Source organism: Episyrphus balteatus, chromosome 4 (genome assembly GCF_945859705.1).
Source record: "Episyrphus balteatus chromosome 4, idEpiBalt1.1, whole genome shotgun sequence".
NCBI classification, from domain to species: domain Eukaryota; kingdom Metazoa; phylum Arthropoda; class Insecta; order Diptera; family Syrphidae; genus Episyrphus; species Episyrphus balteatus.
In genome coordinates, this window is record NC_079137.1 from 6,113,070 (window position 1) to 6,139,033 (window position 25,964).

The 25,964-nt window shown below is 34.8% G+C and overlaps 1 protein-coding gene across 1 annotated transcript; it reads right to left on the minus strand.

The window, feature by feature from the left end:
- Positions 1-16,245: 16,245 nt before the first annotated feature.
- On the minus strand, positions 16,246-25,327 carry LOC129919082 (glutamate receptor ionotropic, kainate 2-like). The gene is made up of 14 exons (XM_055999914.1): positions 24,586-25,327; positions 24,362-24,514; positions 24,215-24,277; positions 23,905-24,108; positions 20,480-20,691; positions 20,306-20,425; positions 19,983-20,153; positions 19,647-19,897; positions 19,390-19,579; positions 17,959-18,182; positions 17,566-17,902; positions 17,267-17,504; positions 16,953-17,209; positions 16,246-16,881 (listed from the first exon to the last, which is right to left on the minus strand). The coding sequence occupies exons 1-14, from the start codon at positions 24,659-24,661 to the stop codon at positions 16,696-16,698; spliced, it is 2,682 nt and encodes an 893-aa protein (XP_055855889.1). The 5' UTR covers positions 24,662-25,327; the 3' UTR covers positions 16,246-16,695.
- Between the last annotated feature and the right edge of the window lie 637 nt (positions 25,328-25,964).

A 25,964-nucleotide genomic window follows, 5' to 3' on the forward strand; every position in this document is an offset into this window, starting at 1 on the left:
GACTTAAACAGATTTGGAAATTCCCATCGTATTTAATGACATTAGGTCTGTTTGGGTACTGCCTAAAACAGAAATATTTCAACTTTTTTCAACTTTTTTAACCCAATTCCTGTTTGGGTACTCTGAAATTGTACATTTTTTCACAAAAAAGATGGCCGCGAGAGAGAAAAAAATTTCCCCTTCTTGCAAATTTCTGCCCAAAAAATTTCATCGAACAAAAATCTGAAATCTGTCAAAAGGTAGTGCTTTCTCTGTTTTTCTTTATTTGTCCTTGTCGCACAACATAAAGAAAACAAACTACAAACATGGTGGCGTGGATTTTTTTCTTGTTTTTTTTTTATTTATTTCGTTTTAGTGATGTAATGCTCAAAACAAATTAATATTTTATGAACAAAATAATAAAAAAAAGTGTTTCAAAAATAAAACAAAGTGTTTTTAATATTATTCATTTCTTTTTTTTTTTTAATATGTGTTTACATTTTTTAATGAATAAAACAAAGTACAAACATGGCGATGTGGCTATGTTTTGTGTTTTTATTTTTATTTTTTGTGTTGTAATGGTAAAGAAGTGCTTTATTTTATAAATGATTTATGAAAAAATGAATAAAAAAAGTGTTTGTAAAACAAAACAAAATGTTTTGATATTTTTCCTTTCTTTATTTTTTTTTTCAATTGGTGTTGTTGTTTACATTTTTGTTGTTGTAGAAAAAGTAGCAGAAAATTTTGTGCCAAAAGCGTTTGGGTACTTTTACACAATTTTTCTTTCTCTGAGAGAATTTCATCCCCACTCCTTAAAATTTGACAAGTTTCATATTTTTGTGCAAAAAGAACCCAAACAGACCTATTAAATTACTAAGTTCTGACGTTATTAATGGCAAGTTGTCACTTTCGTTAATGGGAAATTACATGTTCAAAAAGGTTTGTTTGTTTATTTTTTTTGTTAGTAAATTTCGACTTAAAAGGTTTGTTAGTGTTAAAGTGGATATTTGTCAAGAACTCATATTGAGTACTTTTCTAGTTAAAAAATGTTTATATAAAATGCCTTAAATAAAATTTTCAAGTTAACATCACACTGTTAAATGTTCACTCACTGTAATTATTTTATTTATCAAATTTACTCAATCGCAAGAAAAAATAAATGACACAAAAAATGACTAGTGTCAAAAAATGTATACCTGTTTATCATGGTCATTGTTGCCAACATTAATTAATTAATTTATATTATTTTTTGTTGCTATTTTTTTTTAAGCTTTGTTGTCGTCGTCTTCAGTCATGGCAGTAAATCAATTTATTATCCCTCAAAATCGTTTTGGCCATAGAAAACTGTGTCGCTAATTCATAACTTATCGCATTATGTTGCTCATTAATATTTACCAAAGTCAGATTAACTTTATTCATAATAATGTGTTTGTGTCATTTTAATTCTTAATTATATTGCTGTTTCAATTTTTCTTCTTTCACCATATTGACTGGTTTTTATACAATTTTTAACTAAATACAGAAAAATATCTACTACATTCGCCAACAACTAGCTAGCAATCAAGAAAAATTGCTGTCGATTGAGTTCACACGAAGATTTATTACAAACTCAAAGGCCAACTAATTGCTTACATTATTCTGCCTGTTGAGAGTGTTGGGGCAAGATAATTTATTGTTAAATATTTTAGAATGTTTTTTTTTTTTTTTCTTATAAATTATATCTTTCTTTGATATAAATAAAAAGATTAGTTTAGTGATTTTTTTTTTTTTTTTTTCATTTAAATATTTTTTATGCTAATTCTGTTTTGTGGTTGTATTTGAAGTATAAGTTAGAATGTTTGTGTGTGGTAATCAGGGGGTTTGGCGAGATGAGTTATAGCGTTGTTAAGTAGAAAATCTGACAGGCGCAAGATAATTATTATCTTTCCGTTCCATTTGCCGCTGAATGTTGCTAATTATATGCGACTTTTTAATAGTCGTTTGTTCAATAAATAATAACATTAAAGCGTTTGTTCTTTTTTTTTTGCTGTTGTTTGTGGACAGAAGAGGGAAATTATAGTGCGGTTGAGATGGAATGCGTAGGTTGGAATTATAGTCAATAAATAGTTTGGGATTAACTAGATATTTATAAGATAGACACTTTTTGGCATATAGGCTCCTACTGAATCAGAAAAAAATGACATTGGATGGGGCTTAAAATTGTTAAGGTAGTCCAGTTAGTGAATCCAAGACTGACTTTTCGACACCGTTTTGGACTATACCCAGACTTTTTTTTGTTTGTTCATTATTGGTCTCGATTTTTTTTTTTAATTTCGATTATTTACTTGGAAAATGTTCCATGGTTGCCCATCACTAAAAAAGAAAAATGGAATCGAAGTTATTTGTTATCGAAATAGGGTTTTTTTTAACCTGACTATTCCCACATAACTTCTAAACTACCTATTGTAATTTGAAACATTTTTCGTCCAGTGATCACAAAATATATAAAATTACATTACATTGAATGTGTTGCCATCTAGAGGCAAAATTCATGAATATTTTTTTTATTATTAATAGCAAATGCTTTTTTTCGGCTTTTTCTCGAAACTATAACACCAATATAACCAATATCACTCGAATCATTAGTAAAAATCTAGTACAATAACCAAAAATGCTTATCTATTCTAGCAGAAGATCATGTGTCGAAGTACTAGATCTACTAATGATATACTCATGATTAGTCTACATTAGTCCACATCCAAACGAGTGTGTCCAAAATTGATATGCATTCGGCAAGAGATTTAAATAACCGCGTTTCTATAGAGTAGACGATTAGTAGATCTATTACTACAATTTACACATGATCTTCTGCTTGAGTAGAAAGGTTGTATAGTTTGTAGTACTAGATTTCTACTCATGAATTGAATAGTCTACTACCTCCAAAGGAACGTGAGTATTTACAGGTAAGACTTTGCAGTTAATGTAGAACTAGAATGGTTGGAAAATGAACTGAAACAAAAAATAACATAAATGTCATTTTAACGTCAGAGAGCAAACGCGTTGACTTTTTACTTTGACCTTCAAATCAAATCTTAACTTAAGTAAAGCCAGCAATACAATTCAAAAGAACAAAATAATCTTTGATAAAAATCTACTACATCGCACTGTCTAACCATAAATCAATTCTTATAAAACAGTGAGTAGGAAGAAACAGGAGCACAACATTCTCCTTCGTTATTTATGACAATGCATTGTCATAAACAGGAAATGAGAAAACAGAAATGTCAGACATCAAATTAAATTATGACAGATTTGTGTTTTCAGTCTATTAACGTACAATATAGTCAACAAAAATGTCATTTCCATGGAATGTAGTAGATGTGGTTTTTATGTCATAACTGTGGTGGAGAAAAAAAATTATGCATTTTCTTATGAACTTACATTAGATTGACACATAGAAGCATTAGCTTCTATAGTACTTCCTATACTTTTGACATGGCTTAAACCTTTGACCATACTCATAGGTATTGGCTTAAATAAATAAAATTTCAAATGCGATTGGGATCAACATCAAATCCGACTCAAACAAAAAACAAATAAACTTCCATAATAAAATACTACACCCATTGGCGGTGGATTCAGAAAGGAGTTTGTGTGTTTAAATTGAAGATAATATCTTGGTTTTAATGTCATTGTGGATACAATAAACGATAAATTTTGCTATATATTCACTTCCAGAAAAGCCAAAAAAGAAGTCCCAATAATAAAATAAAAATAAAATCAAAAAAACCTTAAAACACAACTTGACCATTGTGGTGCAATGCTGTTGTTGTTTTAAGTTTTTACCGAACCCTATACCAGGATTCATGAAAAAAAAACGCTTCTTCTTAAAATGCGAACATTTATCGAAGGTGATCGTGAATGTGGTAACATTTTTTTTTTTCGTTCGTGTTTTTTATATGAGTGTAAAACCTGGTCCATTGCGAAGTATATTCCAGGAACTCCAACTGAGATATGCGTGGGATAAATAGATTATTTTCAAGGAGTTACCTCAATTTATATGTTCAGATAGTGAATTGGTTTTTTGTAGTTTGTGTGATGTTTTCCTGGTAAATGGTATCGTTTACCTACTAAAGTGACAACGTTTAAAACGGTGTTGAGGGTTATTTGTTACTATTTTTATTTCATAAGTGCAGATTGCGGAACATATAAAATAGTAGCTTTATGAAGTTATGCCCATTATCAAGGCTAAGTGACATGAGAACGTAGTAAATTTACAGCGTATTCCACATGGTTAATAAGTTCACTCACGTATAAATCTACTACGTACTTCTGTCTGTTAATTGTTTTGTTTTCTCTGACATGCTCTCTAACGTCACATGCAATTATGTTTTTATTTTGTTAACATGTCACACCAGAAAAATTTACTAATTGGCAAGTAATGCATAACAATCAATTGACAAGGGAAAGTAGTAGAATTATAAGTTATTTTCAACCCATTATTTAAGGAATAATCGGGTAACATTTTACTAGAGATCTTTATTGAGTCAATCAAGGTCCTAGTAATTCAATCTAAAAACGACACAATTTGTCAAAAGAAAAACGTAATAGATTTAAGACTTGGTGGTAGCACGTTATAAAGTAGCCTAAAATGCAAGTATGAAAACATACGAAATATGAAAAATAATTAAAAGAATTTTAAGTTCAAAAAAGCGAATTTTGTTGCAATTTTTTTGAAAACACATTGAAGCCGATATTTTTTTATTGCAGTCAATTTGTAATAGATTTTTAACTATTTTACAAGTGATTTCAAACTGAAGTAATTTTGAGACTTGAAATACATAAGTTTGCTTCTGTTATCTGTTTAAAATATATTTCCATTCCGCAGTACTTAAAAGTTTTGACAGCAAAAATTATTAATTTCTCTGTGATTTAAAATCTTATACTTAACGATATTTTATCACAATAACATTACTGTCAATAAATCCTTAAATGTGCTTCATTAAACTTCAATGATATGAGCCCCCTCTTTTATTTATATGAGTTGTCTTTTTACTGTCGTCTCCTTGCAAAAAATAAAATTGAAAAAAATAAAATAAAACAAATTGTGTGCGAATGCAGCGGAGAGGTTTTTCGATGCATTGGCAGCAGACCGGATCGTATCAGAATATTATACGATACCAAGTAACAGATATGAGGCTGTAATGTCGTGCGCTTCGGTTCAAGTTCACGCTGATCGTGGCGAGGACAACTCATGTATGTATATCTCTTCTCCTTTGTGTCCCTTATCAGAATCATATTAATAAATAAAGTCCCGAAAGACAAAACAATGGCCATGTTTGCTTTAAAGCGATCCATACATATTTTTTTCTGTTTTTCTGTCATATGTACCAAACACTCTGGGTTAATGGATTAGTGTCGCAAAAGTAAAAACACAAAATTTTATCAAAATCATTACAGTAGTTTTAGAAATAGTCAGCTTTTCCCTGAAAGCAGATTTGGTCGAGTAGCTAATCTGAGGTTTACTACACCGTTAACTAGGTGACAGTCATATGACGTTTAAAGCTATGTTTACATCAAATAAAAACGTTAAATACGTTAAATACACTTGTTACTTACGATTTGTGACATTTGGCCAAACATACCGTTAACTTCTTTCACAAGATCGTGACAGGCCTATAGAAATACAAACGACCAGAATTTTGACACTTACCTACTTTCTATCATAGTTTCCAACTGTCATTTTTGACACAAATGTCAAAATTCATAAAAAAATCTTGTTAAATTTTTAACCTCAATCGATTGATGCGAAATGTATGTCACCATAATACAATAATATGCACACATACTCTTGGATATATTTAGGGAGAACGGATTCTGATCCTTATCTAAGAAGAAGCAATTTTCATTCATGTAGTCTTATTGAAGCCCATCTTTTTTTAAAACGAATGTTGTTTTTTTTTTGTTTATTTTGTTTTTTCTTATTGTATCTTTTCTTGCAAGGCTCTTTATCCCGAAGTCACAGACAAAATATGAGAATATTTAGTGCCCACGAAATAAACGTTTATTATACAAGCGAGATGGTTTTTATTTGCTGTTTTTCTTTCTGTGAGGTCGTGTTTAGGTTTTCTTTATTTTTTAGTTTGATTTTGTCTACGTTTTAGCCTCGTGCTTTGCGGAATTGCATTATAAATTATATAACTAATTATCATATTTGATGATTTTGAGCAGGTCAACAGTCAATAGAAGGCTACAAAACGCAGTTCTCTGCGAATTTGTATGAGAAGTATTCCACACCTGAACTTTGACGTTCATGTTTGGAATTTAATTTTCATAAAAACTTCAAACTGCCCGACTAGGACCGAGTAAATTGCGGTTAAACATCGCTCTGAACATCGATCTAGGGTCTAAGCACAGGCTCAAATCCCAGATAACAATTTTTTCCTATAATGATCCAGAAAAGATTCTTATCATGTCATTTCATTAATTTGTCATCTATAAAATTTCTATAATACTCATATGATTCAAATGGTACAGGAACGTTAAAAGTACTTTGTTATTTGGCTTCAAAATTCGGAATAAAATTGTTAGTTGGGATCGTGGTGTCTTGCAATTGTTAGCAGCTAAAAAAAAAACCGAGATTTCCGCAAATGGAATAAAAATGAAGAATAGAAGAGCAGGGAAATTTGTTTAAGGTAACTTTAAGTTTAAATTAAAATATTCATTTAAGCAATAACTTTACGTAGTTTTTTTTTATTTTCATAAACTTATTATTATTGCTCAACCTTATAGATGATAAAGATTGGATTGCCAGAGCATATGCGGCATTTTCTCATATTTATCCTTTATATACCCAGTGCCAGTGTGAATTTTAATAATTTTATTTAAGAGGTGCTCACCATAAATTAATTTTTAAAACAAATATTCCATTCGCCATCGAGCATGTGCATACAATTGTTCATTTACTCAAAGGCAATTGCATGCAAAGAGTGTTGCCAGTAATGCAACTTAACAAAAAATATGTATCATCGGTGGTTATGAAAATACATACAAATTTGCAAAAATGGCGCCCAACGCGAGATTTTTCAAGTGTGCTAAGAATGAATTTCTTGCTAAAAAATTTTAAAGAACATTCAAAAGTGACAATAATATTAAGGAAGGTCAGAATTGTAAAAAAATAACTGCAGCTCTGGCAAGGCTAACAACACCACCGGTCGTAACATTCATTCAATTGCATACAGTTCGGTTCTTCGACTTTAATTTACCTTTGCTACTGCATATACTTATTTAATTAATTTGTATGTAGGTATGCTCTGCTCTCATACCTCGATAGGTATGTTTTATTCAAAGTGATGTGAATATTCGTTTATGTTTTCTGTATCCGATGGTGGTCTTCTAGAGAAAATGACTGTGGTTTGTGGTGTTGATTGTGTGTTTCTCTTTGCCTATTTGACAGAAGTTCAACTTGTCCTTTCTCTCCCTCTCTGTCACTACATCTACCCGTTACCATTCAATTAGTGGAATTAATGGCTTCATAATTTTTATCGTTTAACATTTACATAAAAATGACTGCAGAAGATATGCAGAAAGATATTTTTTGTTGTTATTGTTTTTTGGAGGAAAAAACTCAGCTGGAGCTCTCATTGCAAATTAATGACCATGATTGGGCAGGTGAATATAATAGTAAAGGGGTTACACGGTTACACCCTTTTTGGCAAGAAGAATATACATATACTTTTTTAATATTATGGATGAACTATCCTTTTGATGTCTTTTGTTCATTAAAAATGTCAAAAGTGTTTTTTTCTTTTTTGCTCTATGCTCTTTGTTTCTTTGAGAATACTGAAATTTAAATTACCATCGAGATGAGTTTAATCATGAACCAAGAATAATAATTTTCATGTTGAAATATTAAAAAAGCAGAAGATCGTAATTTATATAATTTTGGCATAAGTGAACAATGATATGGTTTGCACTCAACGTGATGGCATGCAAAAGACCTATTATCGTTATATTTGCAAAGTTTTACCATCGATATATGTATATTAATGCCATGCAGGGTTTTAAAAGAATTTCTTTTTGTTAAAATATACATAAATTTCATTTCGGTGGTATTCAGCAATTCAGCAACAATTAACCATAAAGCCACTGGGAGATTTGTTTGTGTTTTCGTTTCAAAATTTTATGACCAACTCAAATACGAGGGTCAAATAAGGATGGGAGCTCTTGATTATTTTAGTTATTAAGTGCTTTATTCAGCTATTAAGCACAAGTAGTAGTCATTAAGGTTCTGAAGGGATGCATTATTATTGCTTCACAATCAACATGAACGAATTGATCACAACCTTTTTAAAAAAATGTTTTTTTTTTTTTATTCAATGAGATACAATTAGTTTATTCAGCAATTCAGCTTTAGAAACCAGTAAGCGGCATTCATTATTTTACTATCAATAGAGCGATAGTAAAACAAGATGCGACTTCTTGGAATAATTTTTATTATTCACAAGAATAAAACTTACTATTATTGTTCAAGAATAGATTTTATTGTTAGATAATTATAAAATTCAGCTATTCAGCTTTAGGAACCACAAAGAGATTCACTGGGGAGATTCAAAATTGTTTTTTTTTTTTTTGTATTCAAGTTTGATAAACGAATGAAATGGTCACAGTATTAAGATGCAAGCTTTTAAAAGAAGAGATTTCATTTTTAAGAAATCAGAACTATATAATTTAGCTATCCAGCTCATGTAACCAAAAAGTTACTTGAGAGATTTATTATGGTATTATTTCCCAACTACAATACGAGCTTTCGAAAATGCGCATTGGTCTCCAAAAAGATAGAATTACAGAAGATATTCAGCTATTCAGCTTATGTATATATGAATCAATTAGGTAAATATATCCTTTTTTTTGTCCGCACTTTAAATATCAACAAAACGAAAAGAAGCAATAGATATGAGTCATGAAAAGTCTTCAAGCAGACAGAATTACAGTATTCAGCTATTTGGCACTTGTAACTCTAAAGCTATTGAAAAGATTTACTGATCCGTCGAAAGTATAAACCAAATAAGTCGACTTTAAGCTACAAAATGAAGTAAGCCTCAAGTAATTTTTGATATTTCACTCAGCTGAATCAGTTATAACTCACAATTTCTCAAAAAAAAAAAAAAAAATATAATTCATAAGTACACACCACTTTTCCTGAATTTCCGCTATATTTTGTGTCAAAACGATCCAATGTTATTATTTCCTAACATCGATCCTATCTCTAATCTTTTTTATGAAATATCGACACCTCTACCTCTATATCTTTCTCAAATTTCTCCATGACACCAAAATGATATGTCGATGCTGACGAAAACAACTGTCCTATAACAATTTTAATATTACCAATAATTAGATATAACTCGCAAATAGGTGTCGCTTAGTGCTTCCGTTAACCAACATGTCAATTATATTACTAACGATTTGCAAAATTATTTATTTTTCAGTTTTTTTATCATTTCATTGCGGTTAAGCAGTTCGTGTTTAAATTGTATCTACTATGTGGCGAATCAGTGGCTTGCATCTATATAAGTTGCGCGTCAAATTACTCACGGTTCTTGACTTGTTATTGCGCTGCGCCGCCGCCGCTGCGTCAGTCGACCGACCGGGGCCGTCTTATCCGATCGGCAGCCCACTCGAATGTCGTTGCTTTCAAAATGTAACCAACGCAACGGATGGCGATAAATTGTGGCGTTTAATAGAAATAATTATAAATGGTGGAATAACTTTGGATTAAATGGCTCCGCGGATTAAGGTGACGTTGAGACAACACTATACGATGCGATAGGCTCATGAGTTCTTGGCTTTTTGCTGTTCAGCAATGGCGATCGATGGTGGCAAAGAGTGATATAATTTTTCCTGTTCTTCTAAATCTTTTTAGTATTTTTTTTTTTTTGTAAGAAAAAGATCTAAAGTCAGATTAAAATCACTTCAAGTGGTTACACACTAATCGGCAAACCAGAGCTCTATTTCTCCCTCTTTTTCATCAGTAAGTCTACTTGAACTCGGTGAAGGATGATAGGCAGGTAACTGATACAAAATTGAGTCTCCTAGTATCATGTCGGCTAGGTTTGGTCAAAGCATTTATAACGAAACACATTTTTAAGATAAAATTCCAACAGTTTGATGTTTCGAAATAAAACTACAAGACAGATTTGTTAACAAAATAGTTTCAAGTTGAGCAGTCTTGGGATGTGGAAGACTCAATATCCCAAAAATGACCTCTGGTTTTTAACGTTGAACCAGAGTTTAACCTTAGATACTTTGTCAATTTTAAATCAGAATCAGGTACCTACCTAGCAAAAAAAACACTTTTTATCATTTTTGAAATTTAACTTACAATTTTATTCCTATTAATTTTTTATAGAAGCATAAGTAAAACTTTATAAGCAGTTGTAAGGTTATCTATCACGAGAATTATTATTTGTATTGAATTATTAGTCAGATTTCGACAGATAAACCTTGTGTTTCGTGACAAATTTTAATTTTGAAGATAAAAAATTAAAGTGGTAGCACTTTTTTCTTCTTCATACATCTGCGGTGATAACCCTGCAGTTACATGAGTAAGTTTTAACAAGCAAGTAGTCTACATGTATTGTACATCATTTAAATTTCATTGGTATATTTGATGTGACGTAGGTGGCAATATTTTAAGCAGCAAGTTAAAATTTCCGAAGTATTTTGTGTTTACGGTGTCTCACTAAGTGTGTTTTTTATTACCACCGGGCTTAACTGGACAAAAAAAAAAACGCCTCGGGGCTTAGCGAGAAAAATTGGCAGCACTGCATATTAAATGTTCCGAAATCAGCTGACACAAAAAAAATATCCTCTATTCCAGAGAATTCTCTGGGCTAAACAACTAAGTCCAAGGGGCTAAAGTGTTGTTGTATTTAACATGTAAATTGCTTAGCCCCGACTGTGTTTTTTTTTTCAGTTAAGACCGGTGGTACTAAAAAACACACCTACTGTCACCGTTGCAGACGAAGACTATTGGGTTCCGTATGAAGTAATTATTAGAAATACAAAATCGAACAGAACTTTTCTTCATCGTGCCAAATGGAAATTGACATAGATAATAAAAAAAAAACTTAAAGTTTCAAAATGCCCGCTTTGTTGTAATTTTTATTCGTGAATAATGCGCGAATATTTTCCCTGAATATTTTCCAAAACTTTACCCCATCCATTTAAAAAAACTATTTCTCCCTCCTCTATTCCTATGCGTTTTCAATTAATTTATTAAAAACAAAAAGTGTCAACACTTATTAAGTGCACAACTATCGATTACTTTCTCAAGTTGTAACATTTTTATCTTTTGCACCGCAAAAACAAACTATACCGAACCGGACCGGACGTGGGTTGCCCAACTCCATTTGGCTTCTATAAAATAGCAATTTTCAAGACTATAGACAACAAAACTTTAAAGAGACAGGGGTCTTTTTTAAACACACACAACACACATTATTCATTTGCATTCTTGAGGACTTTTTATCTCATTGATTGCGTTTTAAATGCAATCATAAATCAAATTGAATTTATGTCAACATTTTATGGTTGTTTGTCCAAAGGCGCTATTTCGTATAGCTCCATAGATAAATATAATGTCGAATGACCGACACGATGAAAGTGCGCACAGAACAGCGCGGCGGCCGGCGCGCAGCGCACTCGTAAAAGTATCATGATGTTTAAAAGGTGTAAAGGTCTGATGTGTGTAAAAATTATAGTCAAAGGCTGTAATGTGGTCAAGCTTTGATAGTTTGGAACATACATTTTTGTTATCTTTTTTATATCATATTAGGATGAATAAGGGAGTTAAAACATAGAAGAAAAAAAACACTTACCAAGATCCATTCGTTCTATGAAGCTAATGGTAGGAAATCAGTGCACATTTAACAAAAAATAATTGATCACTTTTTTTTTGGAAAAACAATTAAAACTTGACATCCATGAATTTATTATTTTGAAAAGTATTTCAAATTATTCCGAATATCACAAAAAATACATTGAAAAGTAAAAATAATAATTTTGTACACTTTGTTTACTTTCTTTTTTTTAACTAAAAAGGACAAAGAATACAACTGTGTACAACTACCGCATCTGCTAATCTTGTTTATTCGGGCCATGCTCGGGACATCTTCGGGACATGCTAGGGACATCTTCGGGACATGCTCGGGACATCTTCGGGACATCTTCGGAACATGCTCGGGACATCTTCGGGACATGCTCGGGACATCCTCGGGACATCTTCGGGACATCTTCGGGACATGCTCGGGACATGCTCGGGACATCTTCGGGACATGCTCGGGACATCTTCGGGACATCTTCGGAACATGCTCGGGACATCTTCGGGACATGCTCGGGACATCTTCGGGACATCTTCGGGACATCTTCGGGACATGCTCGGGACATGCTCGGGACATCTTCGGGACATCTTCGGGATATCTTCGGGATATCTTCGGGACATCTTCGGGACATGCTCGGGACATCTTCGGGACATCTTCGGAATATGCTCGGGACATCTTCGGGACATGCTCGGGACATCCTCGGGACATCTTCGGGACATCTTCGGGACATGCTCGGGACATCTTCGGGACATGCTCGGGACATCTTCGGGACATCTTCGGGACATCTTCGGGACATCTTCGGGACATGCTCGGGACATCTTCGGGACATGATAGGGACATCTTCAGGACATGCTCGGGACATCTTCGGGACATCTTCGGAACATGCTCGGGACATCTTCGGGACATGCTCGGGACATCCTCGGGACATCTTCGGGACATCTTCGGGACATGCTCGGGACATGCTCGGGACATCTTCGGGACATGCTCGGGACATCTTCGGGACATCTTCGGAACATGCTCGGGACATCTTCGGGACATGCTCGGGACATCTTCGGGACATGCTCAGGACATCTTCGGGACATGCTCGGGACATCTTCGGGACATCTACGGGACATGCTCAGGACATCTTCGGGACATCTTCGGGACATGCTCGGGACATCTTCGGGACATGCTCTGGACATCTTCGGAAAATGCTCGGGACATCTTCGGGACATGCTCGGGACATCTACGGGACATGCTCAGGACATCTTCGGGACATGCTCGGGACATCTTCGGGACAACTTCGGGACATCTTCGGGACATGCTCGGGACATCTTCGGGACATGCTCGGGACATCTTCGGGACATGCTCGGGACAAGCTCGAGACATCTTCGGGACATGCTCGGGACATCTTCGTGACATGCTCGGGGCATCTTCGGGACATTCTCGGGACATGCTCGGGACGTCTTCGGGATATCTTCGGGACATGCTCGGGACATGCTCGGGACATACTCGGGACATGCTCGGGACATCTTCGGGACATGCTCGGGACATCTTCGGGACATCTACGGGACATGCTCAGGACATCTTCGGGACATCTTCGGGACATGCTCGGGACATCTTCGGGACATGCTCTGGACATCTTCGGAAAATGCTCGGGACATCTTCGGGACATGCTCGGGACATCTACGGGACATGCTCAGGACATCTTCGGGACATGCTCGGGACATCTTCGGGACAACTTCGGGACATCTTCGGGACATGCTCGGGACATCTTCGGGACATGCTCGGGACATCTTCGGGACATGCTCGGGACAAGCTCGAGACATCTTCGGGACATGCTCGGGACATCTTCGTGACATGCTCGGGGCATCTTCGGGACATTCTCGGGACATGCTCGGGACGTCTTCGGGATATCTTCGGGACATGCTCGGGACATGCTCGGGACATACTCGGGACATGCTCGGGACATCTTCGGGACATGCTCGGGACATGCTCGGGACATCTTCGTGACATGCTCGGGACATCTTAGGGACATCTTCGGGACATGCTCGGGACATGCTCGGGACATCTTCGGGACATCTTCGGGATATGCTCGGGACATCTTCGGGACATCTTCGGGATATCTTCGGAATATGCTCGGGACATCTTCGGGACATCTTCGGGACAACTTCGGGACATCTTCGGGAAATGCTCGGGACATCTTCGGGACATCTTCGGGACATGCTCGGGACATGCTCGGGACATCTTCGGGACATCTTCGGGATAACTTCGGGACATCTTCGGGACATGCTCGGGACATCTTCGGGACATCTTCGGGACATGCTCGGGACATCTTCGGGACATGCTCTGGACATCTTCGGGACATCTTCGGGACATCTTCGGGACATGCTCGGGACATGTTAGGGACATCTTCGGGACATCTTCGGGACAACTTCGGGACTTCTTCGGGACATGCTCGGGACATCTTCGGGACATGCTCGGGACATCTTCGGGACATCTACAGGACATGCTCGGGACATGATCGGGACATCTTCGGGACATCTTCGGGACATGCTCGGGACATTTTCGGGACATCTTCGGGACATGCTCGGGACATCCTCGGGACATCTTCGGGACATGCTCGGGACATGCTCGGGACATCTTCGGGACATGCTCGGGACATCCTCGGGACATCTTCGGGACATGCTCGGGACATGCTCGGGGCATTTTCGGGACATCTTCGGGACATGCTCGGGACATGCTCGGGACATCTTCGGGACATCTACGCGACATGCTCGGGACATCTTCGGGACAACTTCGGGACATCTTCGGGACATGCTCGGGACATGCTTGGGACATCTTCGGGACATGCTCGGGACATCTTCGGGACAACTTCGGGACATCTTCGGGACATGCTCGGGACATGCTCGGGACATCTTCGGGACATGCTCGGGACATCTTCGGGACATCTACGGGACATGCTCGGGACATCTTCGGGACAACTTCGGGACATCTTCGAGACATGCTCGGAACATGCTTGGGACATCTTCGGGACATGCTCGGGACATCTTCGGGACAACTTCGGGACATCTTCGGGACATGCTCGGGACATCTTCGGGACATCTACAGGACATGCTCGGGACATCTTCGGGACATGATCGGGACATCTTCGGGACATGCTCGAGACATGCTCGGGACATCTTCGGGACAACTTAGGGACATCTTCGGGACATGCTCGGACATCTTCGGGACATCTTCGGGACATCTTCGGGACATCTTCGGGACATCTTCGGGACATGCTCGGGACATCTTCGGGACAACTTCAGGACATGCTCGGGACAACTTCGGGACATCTTCGGGACATGCTCGGGACATCTTCGGGACATGCTCGGGACATGCTCGGGACATGCTCGGGACATGCTCGGGACATCTTCGGGACATCTTCGGGACATTTTCGGGACATCTTCGGGACATCTTCGGGACATCTTCGGGACATGCTCGGGACATCTTCGGGACATGCTCGGATATCTTCGGGACAACTTCGGGACATGCTCGGGACATCTTCGGGACATCTTCAGGACATGCTCGGGACATGCTCGGGACAACTTCGGGACATTTTCGGGACATCTTCGGGACATGCTCGGGACATCTTCGGGACATGCTCGGGACATCTTCGGGACATCTTCGGGACATCTTCGGGACATACTCGGGACATGCTCGGGACATCTTCGGGACATTTTCGGGACATCTTCGGGACATCTTCGGGACATCTTCGGGACATCTTCGGGACATGCTCGGGACATCTTCGGGACATGCTCGGATATCTTCGGGACAACTTCGGGACATCTTCGGGACATGCTCGGGACATGCTCGGGACATCTTCGGGACATCTTCGGGACATCTTCGGGACATGCTCGGGACATGCTCGGGACATGCTCGGGACATGCTCGGGACATGCTCGGGACATGCTCGGGACATGCTCGGGACATCTTCGGGACATGTTTGGGACATCTTCGGGACATCTTCGGGACATGCTCGGGACATCTTCGGGACATCTTCGGGACATGCTCGGGACATCTTCGGGACAACTTCGGGACATCTTCGGGACATGCTCGGGACATCTTCGGTACATCTTCGGGACATGCTCGGGACATGCTCGGGACATTTTCGGGACATCTTCGGGACATGCTCGGGACATTTTCGCGACATCTTCGGGACATGCTCGGGACATGCTCGGGATATCTTCGGGACATCTTCGGGACATCTTCGGGACATCTTCGGGACATGCTCGGGACATCTTCAGGACATGCTCGACACATGCTCGAGACATGCTCGGGAGATTCTCGGGACATGCTTGGAACATGTCCCGAACATGTCCCGAAGATGTCACGAGCATGTCCCGAAGATGTCCCGAGCATGTCCCAAAGATGTCCCGAGCATGTCCCGAAGATGTCCCGACTATGTAGCCTCTTTTTAATGTGATACAATCTATCTCACCAACAGTTGCAGATATCCGTCCTTTATTAGTCTCTACTGTTTTCGAACTGTAAAAAGTCGACTCTTTGGACGAAATCAGGAGCATCATTTACGTTTCTGTTAACAGCTCCTGTGCAAAGCTTAAGCAACAGTTCTTCTGCTCAAAAGTAAGCAGTTGCTGACACATGCCTTACATTTATGTCCAAAACATTAGTTCGAAGAACCAAACTATTGAAATCAACGAATCTCATCGTTATCAAGGTGTTACAAATTCAACACAATTTTTTGTGTTTTAAAAATAATTGTGTTCATTTATTTCTTTAACAAATATTATTTTTTACAATTTTTCTCTTAAACTTTTATTCTTAAAACCTCGATTTAAAAACCTTGGGTCCAAAGTTCATCAAGTTTTATTTTAATTTTCTATACTAACTTTCTTGACTGAATTTTTAGCTGTCGACACTTGTGATTGATCCGAAGAACGTCGCGACCGGCTTGCCGATGATCTTGAACTACTACCAGAAGTTCTTACTGGTTTCTTTTTTATCCAGAATTTAAGTGCAAACATTACTTCAGATTTTAATGCTTCCATAGGTGTTAACTTAAAAATCAAAATTAAGAAAATTGAATTTATTATTTGACCTGTGGGAAAGATTTTCTAGAATTTTTTACCCTCTCTTCTACTGCAACTTGCTGTACATTCCATAAAAATTCTATAATTCCCAATATAAAAGCAGCAAATATACCACAACCCAATACAAGAAATACACCGCCCAGTTCTTCTATTGACAATTCATTACCATCAACAACATCAGTTTGGGAACAAGTCTTATTCGGATTCGACCACCATTTCTTCTTCAACGTAAATAAATCACCCTTTTCACTGAGCTTTAATATGGCAACACTCAAATTTGAACGATAGTCGGCACCTGGAATAAATTTGCGGTTAAAAATTCAGATTGCGGGAGAACTAAAAACAGTCCTACCCAATGGAACTGCAATTCCATAATGTTTTTCTCCAATTTGCGATCCAATTTGTGTAAGTTCACATTTGTCATCTTTTTCAATTGCATATTCCATACCCGTTGTTTCAATGAGAAAAGCATAAGTTCCTTGATTTTTCCTAACACGATCCACACCCTCAGCGTTATCTTTTGTGAAAACAGTTGGCTGAGCTGAAATCATTTTTGACCAAGCCAAACGGAAAACTGTGTCATTGGATTCCTATATAAATAAGCAAATATTTTATCAATCTTGCCGAAGTTAAATTCAAAACAAAATATACCGAAAAGAAAGTCGAAGTACTGCCTCCACTCACAGTACCAAATTGAATTTTATTTTGATCGGCCAAATCGTCAATACTATTAATTGCACTCTCCAACTTCGATGCAGTCAAGAAAGCAGCCAAATTGGCTGTGTAAGAATTTAACATCATCAAGGAAAAGAACCACCACATTCCACTCATTAACCGCATTGGTCCAGATTTTGGCAATATATCACAACCTTGGGCCATAAGTGATCCCATTGTTAGCCAAGATGTATTTGCAATATCCCATTTGTTTTCCAATTCCTCTGGATTTGGATTACATGGATGTGGATTTTCCCATTCATCTCGTGATACTCTGTAAAAATATGAATTCTTTTATTTTGTGGAAATTTATAAAATTCATAGTTTTACCTGGCCATGACAATGGAAACCAAAGAGATAATTAAATAAGATGTCAACATGTACATCCAAACCTCGACATCGAATGGTTTTAAAAAGGCAAATAAATCTTTGTCGGCTGGAGGTTTCTTAAAGTACAAAATACTGATACCCAATTGCATAAACGGTACAGTAAAATCCACAGCTGATCGACGGGATTGGGTTATAGTAAGATCGCATATTCCAATATCGGCTTTCTGTAAATAAAAAAAATATTGTAGCAATTTTTTAAAAATTTAATCTTAAGAGGTCACTGTGGCGTATGTGGAACATTTGATATTTGTTGATGCCTAATTTTACAATGATTACGTCTTGGATCCAGGAACTGTGACAAAAAGACAGAGCATGAGATATCATTCTAAGGCACTAGTTCCCAAAAGGTCATCAGATTCACTCATCACATTTCTTGTGCAAGCCTCACAAGACGGTCATGCAAAGAAAAACATTTTGATATAACACGAAATAGCTTCACAAAAACAAACTGTTCTTGTTGATGGGATGAGAAGAATCAGATATTAAGATGCGAATTTTTAGTAAGAGAAAGATTTAAAAAAAAGTCAAAAGTTTTCGCGGGATCTGCAAAAAAAAATCAAGGCCAAGTTCAATCATATTTGAAGTGCCTATACGGGAGAGAAAAATTACGTCTTCAAAGAGAGTTTCTACAAGAGAGTTTTCTAGACCAAGAATATTGAGGTGCCTTCTTATCTTGCAGTGGCCTTAACCAATGATGATTCTTAGATTAGTCCTAATGAAACTGATGCACAGATGAAAAGTCACACCTTGAAATGTAGTACCAAAACGAAATAGAAGTGCGCCAAATGTTAGGCACAGAACACAGAAGGCTAGGAGCTTAAACAAATTTGTGGGGCTGGTGGTGATATTCAAGAGTTGACAAATTTTCAAGGAAAATTTTTAGAAGATTCGTTCGCCAATGTTGATTAAAAATCAAATTTTTTGTAGAAGAAAGATAATTTAATAATAATAAACTTTGTTAAATGAAAAGTTTACCCGGCTATACCACCCAAAATCTTCACCAACAAGAGTTTTGTTTTGTTAAGATTGATGAACTTTCTAAATTTTTTGGGGTGTTGAAGTCGAATCTGAAGTCAAAAATTTTATATAAGCTTGGGTTTTTCAGATATTCTCGGTATTCTCAATAATCGATTTTTTGCTATCCACTTTTTAAGCATTTTCCTAGATTACAGTGGTTTTTAAATCAGCGATGCCAAATTACTAAAAAACAGTCAAGAAACTACATAAAACATAAAAAGGTGCAATTTTGTTTACCAGTGTTATATAACTATCGGCTTAGATAACGAAATAAATAGAACACCAGATCTAAGAACTTTTAGTACGAGTTAATGCAACGGCATTCACCAGAATTGCTAATTGAGAACAACTTACATGATCAATTAAATATCTAACGATTCCATCCCATTCTTTTGTTTCCGGATTATATTTTCCATAACTATTATCCTCGACAATTTCAAATGTATAATCAAATCCAACTAATATTGATAGCTTGTGAATAAGATCAATTGCATAGCCTTCAAATCTAGCATTTCCAGTTAGGATTTCATTTTCATCAGCTTCTCTGAAGGAGAAAATAAAACAAAATACTAACACACGGTTGTTTTGCAATCTCTTGAATTAATATTTACCTAAGCATAAGATAAGGTTTACCAATTCGAGAAGCTACTCGATAATGCCTTCGACTTTGTGAATAATCCTGTGTATTAGCACTTTCTGCTCGAGGTTTTTCATTTTTAGTCATAACTTGACCATCTGGATTCCAAACCGCAATCACTTGATCAATCATGGGACGATAAATTTCCAAATTGAAATTTACCCGTTCACCCCATTCATTGAATTGTATGCCTTTTGTTATGAAAGTTCCATTTTCTTCTGATGTCTAAAACGAAATTATAAAAAATCATCTTAATAAATCATGATTTGAGGATATTTTGGGAACAAAAAAAATAAGAAAACAAAATTACCGCTAACATTTGCTCCAAAATTAATTGTCCAGGTTCCCATTTCTCTTCGCCTTCAATGCGATCACAAGACATACGATGTTCAAAAAATTGTCCATTTGTTATAACATTACTAATTGCGTTTGCAAAGAGTAAAATTGCATCAAATGCTAGTGTCGGCATTACAGAAGTGTCCTGAGAATAGTAAAAAATATGGTTACAAAATAACACTCATACGCCATAGTGATCAATGGAAATTAAATGCATAAATAAAGATATTTTTCAGATAATGTTATAACTTTCTTTTTTGATACCCAAAATAGCTTGTAAAATTTTGTAAAACTCACCTCAATATAATCGTACACATTTAATTCAATTCTAACAGCTGTAATATTAACTTTGAAATTTTCATTGTTTAATGTCCGCAAATCTGATTTATGTGTGTTTAAATTTGTTAAGAATAAATTCTGCAAAGAAAAAAACATGAATATAATTTACAATATTGCAAAACAAAAACTTACATTAAATTGTCCTGTCATATTGAAAAAAATCGAACTATTTACAACATCTGCTAACAATTCTGGTGAACAATCCAGTATAACTCGTCTTTCGCCTTGATGTTTAGCAACTTTCCAAACAGTACGATAATCATCGTCACGGGTAAATTTACGAACTTTTATTTCTTCTTCGTGAATTCGTTTAAGTTGAAGCAAGTCTTGAAGTCTTACCAAGGCTAGAAAATTTTAAGAAAAATATAAAAAAAAAACTTAAAAAAATAATTAAAGCTAAAAACCTTAGTTTTATTACTTTTCTCCTAAAACTGTTATTAAAAACATTTCTTTTTTTACTTTACTCCAAAAAAGTAAATTTTGTTAAAATGTTTTAAATTCAGTGTGTTGATTAAATGTTATATGTAGGTAAATTAAGATAACAGTTTATGATGTATCGTTTTTAAGCCATTGCATTTCAAAGAAATTTCGTATTCGAAGTTTCATTTTGGGTTTTTAAATGTTTTTTTTTGATAAATTTAACTGAAAATTTAATTTCAAATTCAAAAACTAACAACTCGAGTTTTCGAAGTATTCGTTTTAATGGATAAATACATGTTGCGCCTTCCTTTAATTTCTCCTTTTCTCCAAAACTGTTAACTTCCAAGTTTGAAGAAAATCACCCCAGTTGTTTAGCCTGTAGACAGACAGACAGAATTGCGAACATTAAGCTAAGTATACGCTCCTGAAGCAAACGAAAATTTTTCTAAGTCTCCAAAGTCAAAATACTCTTTTGGAGCGAGAAAAAATTACCTGAACAGTTAAATGTGAGTGACAAACGATTGAAAACTCTCTAAATATTCTAGCAGAGGTAAGAATTTCTTTGGTTAAGCTAATTAATGTGCAACGAAAAGCAAAATTTTCGTTTACGATTTCGTTGTGCTGGTTTTATATGAAAATTTGTTTCACATCTGAACTGGGCTTTAGTTTTTAAAATTTTTCGTCAATTCCTTAGTTCCAGCTTGTATATGCCAGGTTGAAAAGCTACACTAGAAAAAATTTTTTTTTTTCGAATAATGAACAACGTATGGAAGAGTAAGGAACCCAGCTAAATTTCAAAACTTTAAAGGACATGTTAAAAGTTTAATTAAAGATTATAAAATTTCAAAACCATATAAAATAATATAAATGTTAAAAAACAGCTCTCCCGATTTTGATTGAAAAAATATTTTTTTAGAAGTTATAAACAGTACCCACCTATTATAAAACCGCTTTCTTGGTTTCGTAAACCACTTAAATGATTTCAACGAAAATGCTCCCATAAAATCGTTTAAGAAATCTTGATATCAAAATAAAGAAATAGGAAACATTTTGAAATCTTGTTATTATAAAATTTCAATTTTTTATTTATTTTTTTAAAAAATCAATATTTTTAAAACAATGCAAGGAATTATATATTTGTCCCGAGTTTTGCTTCTAGAAATATGGTCACCGTACCCATAGTACCTACATACATACATATTAGGGTGGGTCAAAAAAATCGAAAATTTTTTTTTGATTTGGTACTCCGAAAAATCGATTGCTAGACCCCTCTAGAATATACACACCAAATATGAGCTCTTTATATTAATGGGAAGGTCCTCCGCTTTGCAATTTTCCATTTTTACATCAAGCTTCTACAAAAAAAAAATAATTTTTTTATTAATTGACTTTTTAGCAAATTTCTTTTCATATTCTTGTAGGAAATTGAACGCTCTACAAAAAAGGCCTTATACACTTTTTTCGTTTATCTAACCGTTGAATAGATATTTGAAATCCAAAAATCGAGAAAATCTTTAAAAATTCGTTTTTTGTTCTTAATTTTGTAACAAATTGAAAAATTATAATGACCAAACGCGCAAGACATATTCTTGTTGAAAATTGATTGCTCCACAAAAAAGGTCTTATTAACTTTTTTCATTAATCTAACCATTCTAAAGATATTCGAGGTCAAAGTTAAAAAAAAATATAAAAACATTTTATATTTTTAAAAAATTTCTAATTCACTGAAACTTCATTATTTTCAAATTAGCAAGATATATTCTTGTAGGGGCTTAAACGTTCTACAAAAAATTTCTTGGAATGAAATTGATTGCTTTAACCGTTTAGAAGATATTCGTATCCAAACCAATGCTCACTGATTTCAATAGTTTTCTTATGACCCGTATGCATTGCGATTTGGATACGAATATCTTCTAAACGGTTAAAGCAATTAATTTCATTCCAAAGAATTTTTTGTAGAACGTTTAAGCCCCTACAAGAATATATCTTGCTAATTTGAAAATAATGAAGTTTCAGTGAATTAGAAATTTTTTAAAAATATAAAATGTTTTTATATTTTTTTTTAACTTTGACCTCGAATATCTTTAGAATGGTTAGATTAATGAAAAAAGTTAATAAGACCTTTTTTGTGGAGCAATCAATTTTCAACAAGAATATGTCTTGCGCGTTTGATCGTTATAATTTTTCAATTTGTTACAAAATTAAGAACAAAAAACGAATTTTTAAAGATTTTCTCGATTTTTGGACCTCAAATATCTATTCAACGGTTAGATAAACGAAAAAAGTGTATAAGGCCTTTTTTGTAGAGCGTTCAATTTCCTACAAGAATATGAAAAGAAATTTGCTAAAAAGTCAATTAATAAAAAAATTATTTTTTTTTAGTAGAAGCTTGATTTAAAAATGGAAAATTGCAAAGCGGAGGACCTTCCCATTAATATAAAGAGCTCATATTTGGTGTGTATATTCTAGAGGGGTCTAGCAATCGATTTTCCGGAGTACCAATTCAAAAAAAAAAATTTCGATTTTTTTGACCCACCCTAATACATATATCGTAAGTATGCATCCGTTTCATAATTTTTGAAAAAAGGTACGAAAAACTGAGAACCTAGTATTATAAAAAAAAAAATAACACTTCTATTGCAAATGGGGAGTCTTTTAAAAACCGAACAGATTTGGACGAAAATCGACCGACGGATTTTCAATATATATAAAATAATGAAATAGGTGTATTCGATGATTTTTTGTCGCTTTTTTAAAATTTTTTCGAAAATACTAAGAATTGAAAATTTAAGAATTTGGTGCTTTTTGGCACTATTTGATTTAATTATTTAAAAAGTAAATTGTTGAAAACATTTACTGCTTTGTTAAGATTTGTATACATTATAATTATTTAATTAGTACCCTTTTAAGTATTTTTCTATTCACTTCCCGTGTTATAAATTAAAAATGGGGAAGAAGTGCATGACTAATGAATATTGATAATAGAATTTTGAGATTTGAGAAAATATACTACTCGTATATAAAAAGTTTAGCAAGCTAATGACAATGAGATTTCAAAGACCGGTCCTATTGATTTATTATTAAAATACAAATATTTTGAATATATAATTAGTTTTGAAAATAATTTAATAATTTACCTTCATCATCTTCATAGAGTACTGTATATCCTTTCCATGCATAATTATAAACAATATCTGAGTAAGCTTTTGAAAGAATCGATGTCGAAGGTGCTACATTTACTGTCATTCTATGATTCATTCTCTCTGTCATACTTTCTTCGGGACTCCAATCAAAAAGTACATTAGGAATGCCGGTGCTATTACAAATAAGTGCCACAATATCTAAATGAGAAAAACAAAAAACATAAATAATAACAAAAAAAAAAGTAATATATACAGAGAAGAGTAGACAGATTTGTCTCCAACCCAAACAAAACGAATCACTTACCGCTAGGTGCCTTTGAACTTGGTCCAAAAATAGCCGAGACACCATTTCCTATCAGTTCGCATGCTATATTTTTGAAAAATATTAAAAAAAATGGAATGTACATATATATTTTTTGAAATATCATTTAAAAAAATGTCTGCTACTAACCTAAATTTTGAAGATAAATACTATCACTGTTTTTAACATTTCCATAACGTTTTATTGGTAAAAGTTTCAAATCGAAAAACCGTAAATTCACACGATAAATTGCTATATCGAATGCAGCTTCAATTTCGTGTTCATCTTCGAAAAAAATCGCACCTGTAAGAAATAATCAACAACAAAGTTAATCAATCTATTTATTTTTCCACTTCGGAGGCAACCAATATTACCAATTTTAATTTGTTGAAACTGAGTTGATAGTCCAAGTTGGGTTATAATAAAAAATAAAAGCAAAATTGCCTTCATTTTTATCCAGAATATGAATATTATTCTATATGTATTTTCATTTAGTCAATGAAATTTCAAAAAAACAAAAAAGAAAGAATAGAAATATTTTTCTAAAAGACACGATCCAGCGCCACTAAAGATCTAGAACAGACTAATGGCGTTATAAGTCTATTATTGGATTCACTAAATAATGAACTTAAAAATACTTGGAAAACACACAAGATTATACACAATATACTTAGTATGCATATTTTTGTTTTTTATTATTTCTTCGCCTCTGAAAACAAAATTTTGGAGAACATGTGTTTTTGTGTATAAACAATTTTTGGTTGAGAGGATAAAAACATAAACAGAAAATCTCTCTTAGCGAAATTTCTCTGTCGGAGTATCTACCTGTTGAAATTTTTTTTTTTTTGAATGAACTGCTACTGTGACTGAGTCTGTAGATACAAAGGAATTGTAATATTGTACTACATTAAAAAGACACTTAAAAAAAAAATACTTATAAATCCAGAATTAAGGTTATTAAGTTGCGTCTTAAATTAAAAAAGATTTATGGGAAAACTATCAAAATATTGGTTTTTGAAGATCGATTGAATCATAGAGATCATTTTGTGATTTTTAAAATACTTATTTGCTGTAGTTGATTATAATATATGAATATTCGTTTTAATTGATTTCATTATTTTCTTTTAAGTAAACGTTTCAAAAACATCAGAACGGTTAACCTTATATCGACCCCCTAGACTGAAAATTTCACATGAACAACTAAGTATATCATTTGATAGACAAAGATCAAGTGGTCAGCAACAGTAGAGAAAATTTTCCTCATACGCCACAGTGACTGTTTATTTTAGCCACATCAAAATAGAAGTATGCAAAACTGTGCATTTTAGTATCAAATTCAAAAATCTGGTAGCTTGAAATCGCGGATTAATATGTTTTTCGGATTAAAAAACGCTACTATTCAATTATTGTGATTAGGCTACGAGTAAATTACTCACATTTTTGTTATACATAACGTATATCCACTCCCAAAATTTGCTGTGTGCTCGACTAATTTGAATGTTAAAAAATTTCTAATGTTGATTTAAAAAAAAGAATCATTAATCTATCGCTATCGGCACTTAAAAAGGCCGATGAAGTAGTGTGCATCTGAAGATTATTTATGAATGAAAGAAAATGCATTCGCGTTCCTCTCAACACATCCATAATTCTTTTCCATATCCCTACTTTCACACAAAATTATAAACTGTAAAGTTTTTTTTTATTTTTTCTTCTATCATTGTCAACTCATTTTTAATTGGACGATCGTTCAATC

Coding starts and splice junctions, on each gene's coding strand:
- LOC129919082 (XM_055999914.1), bottom strand. CDS start 24,661: ATGAAGGCAATTTTGCTTTTATTTTTTATTATAACCCAACTTGGACTA. Junction 24,109..24,214: donor AAGTTCAAAGGCACCTAGCG/GTAAGTGATTCG, acceptor TTTCTCATTTAG/ATATTGTGGCACTTATTTGT. Junction 20,154..20,305: donor ATGTGTACGATTATATTGAG/GTGAGTTTTACA, acceptor TACTATTCTCAG/GACACTTCTGTAATGCCGAC.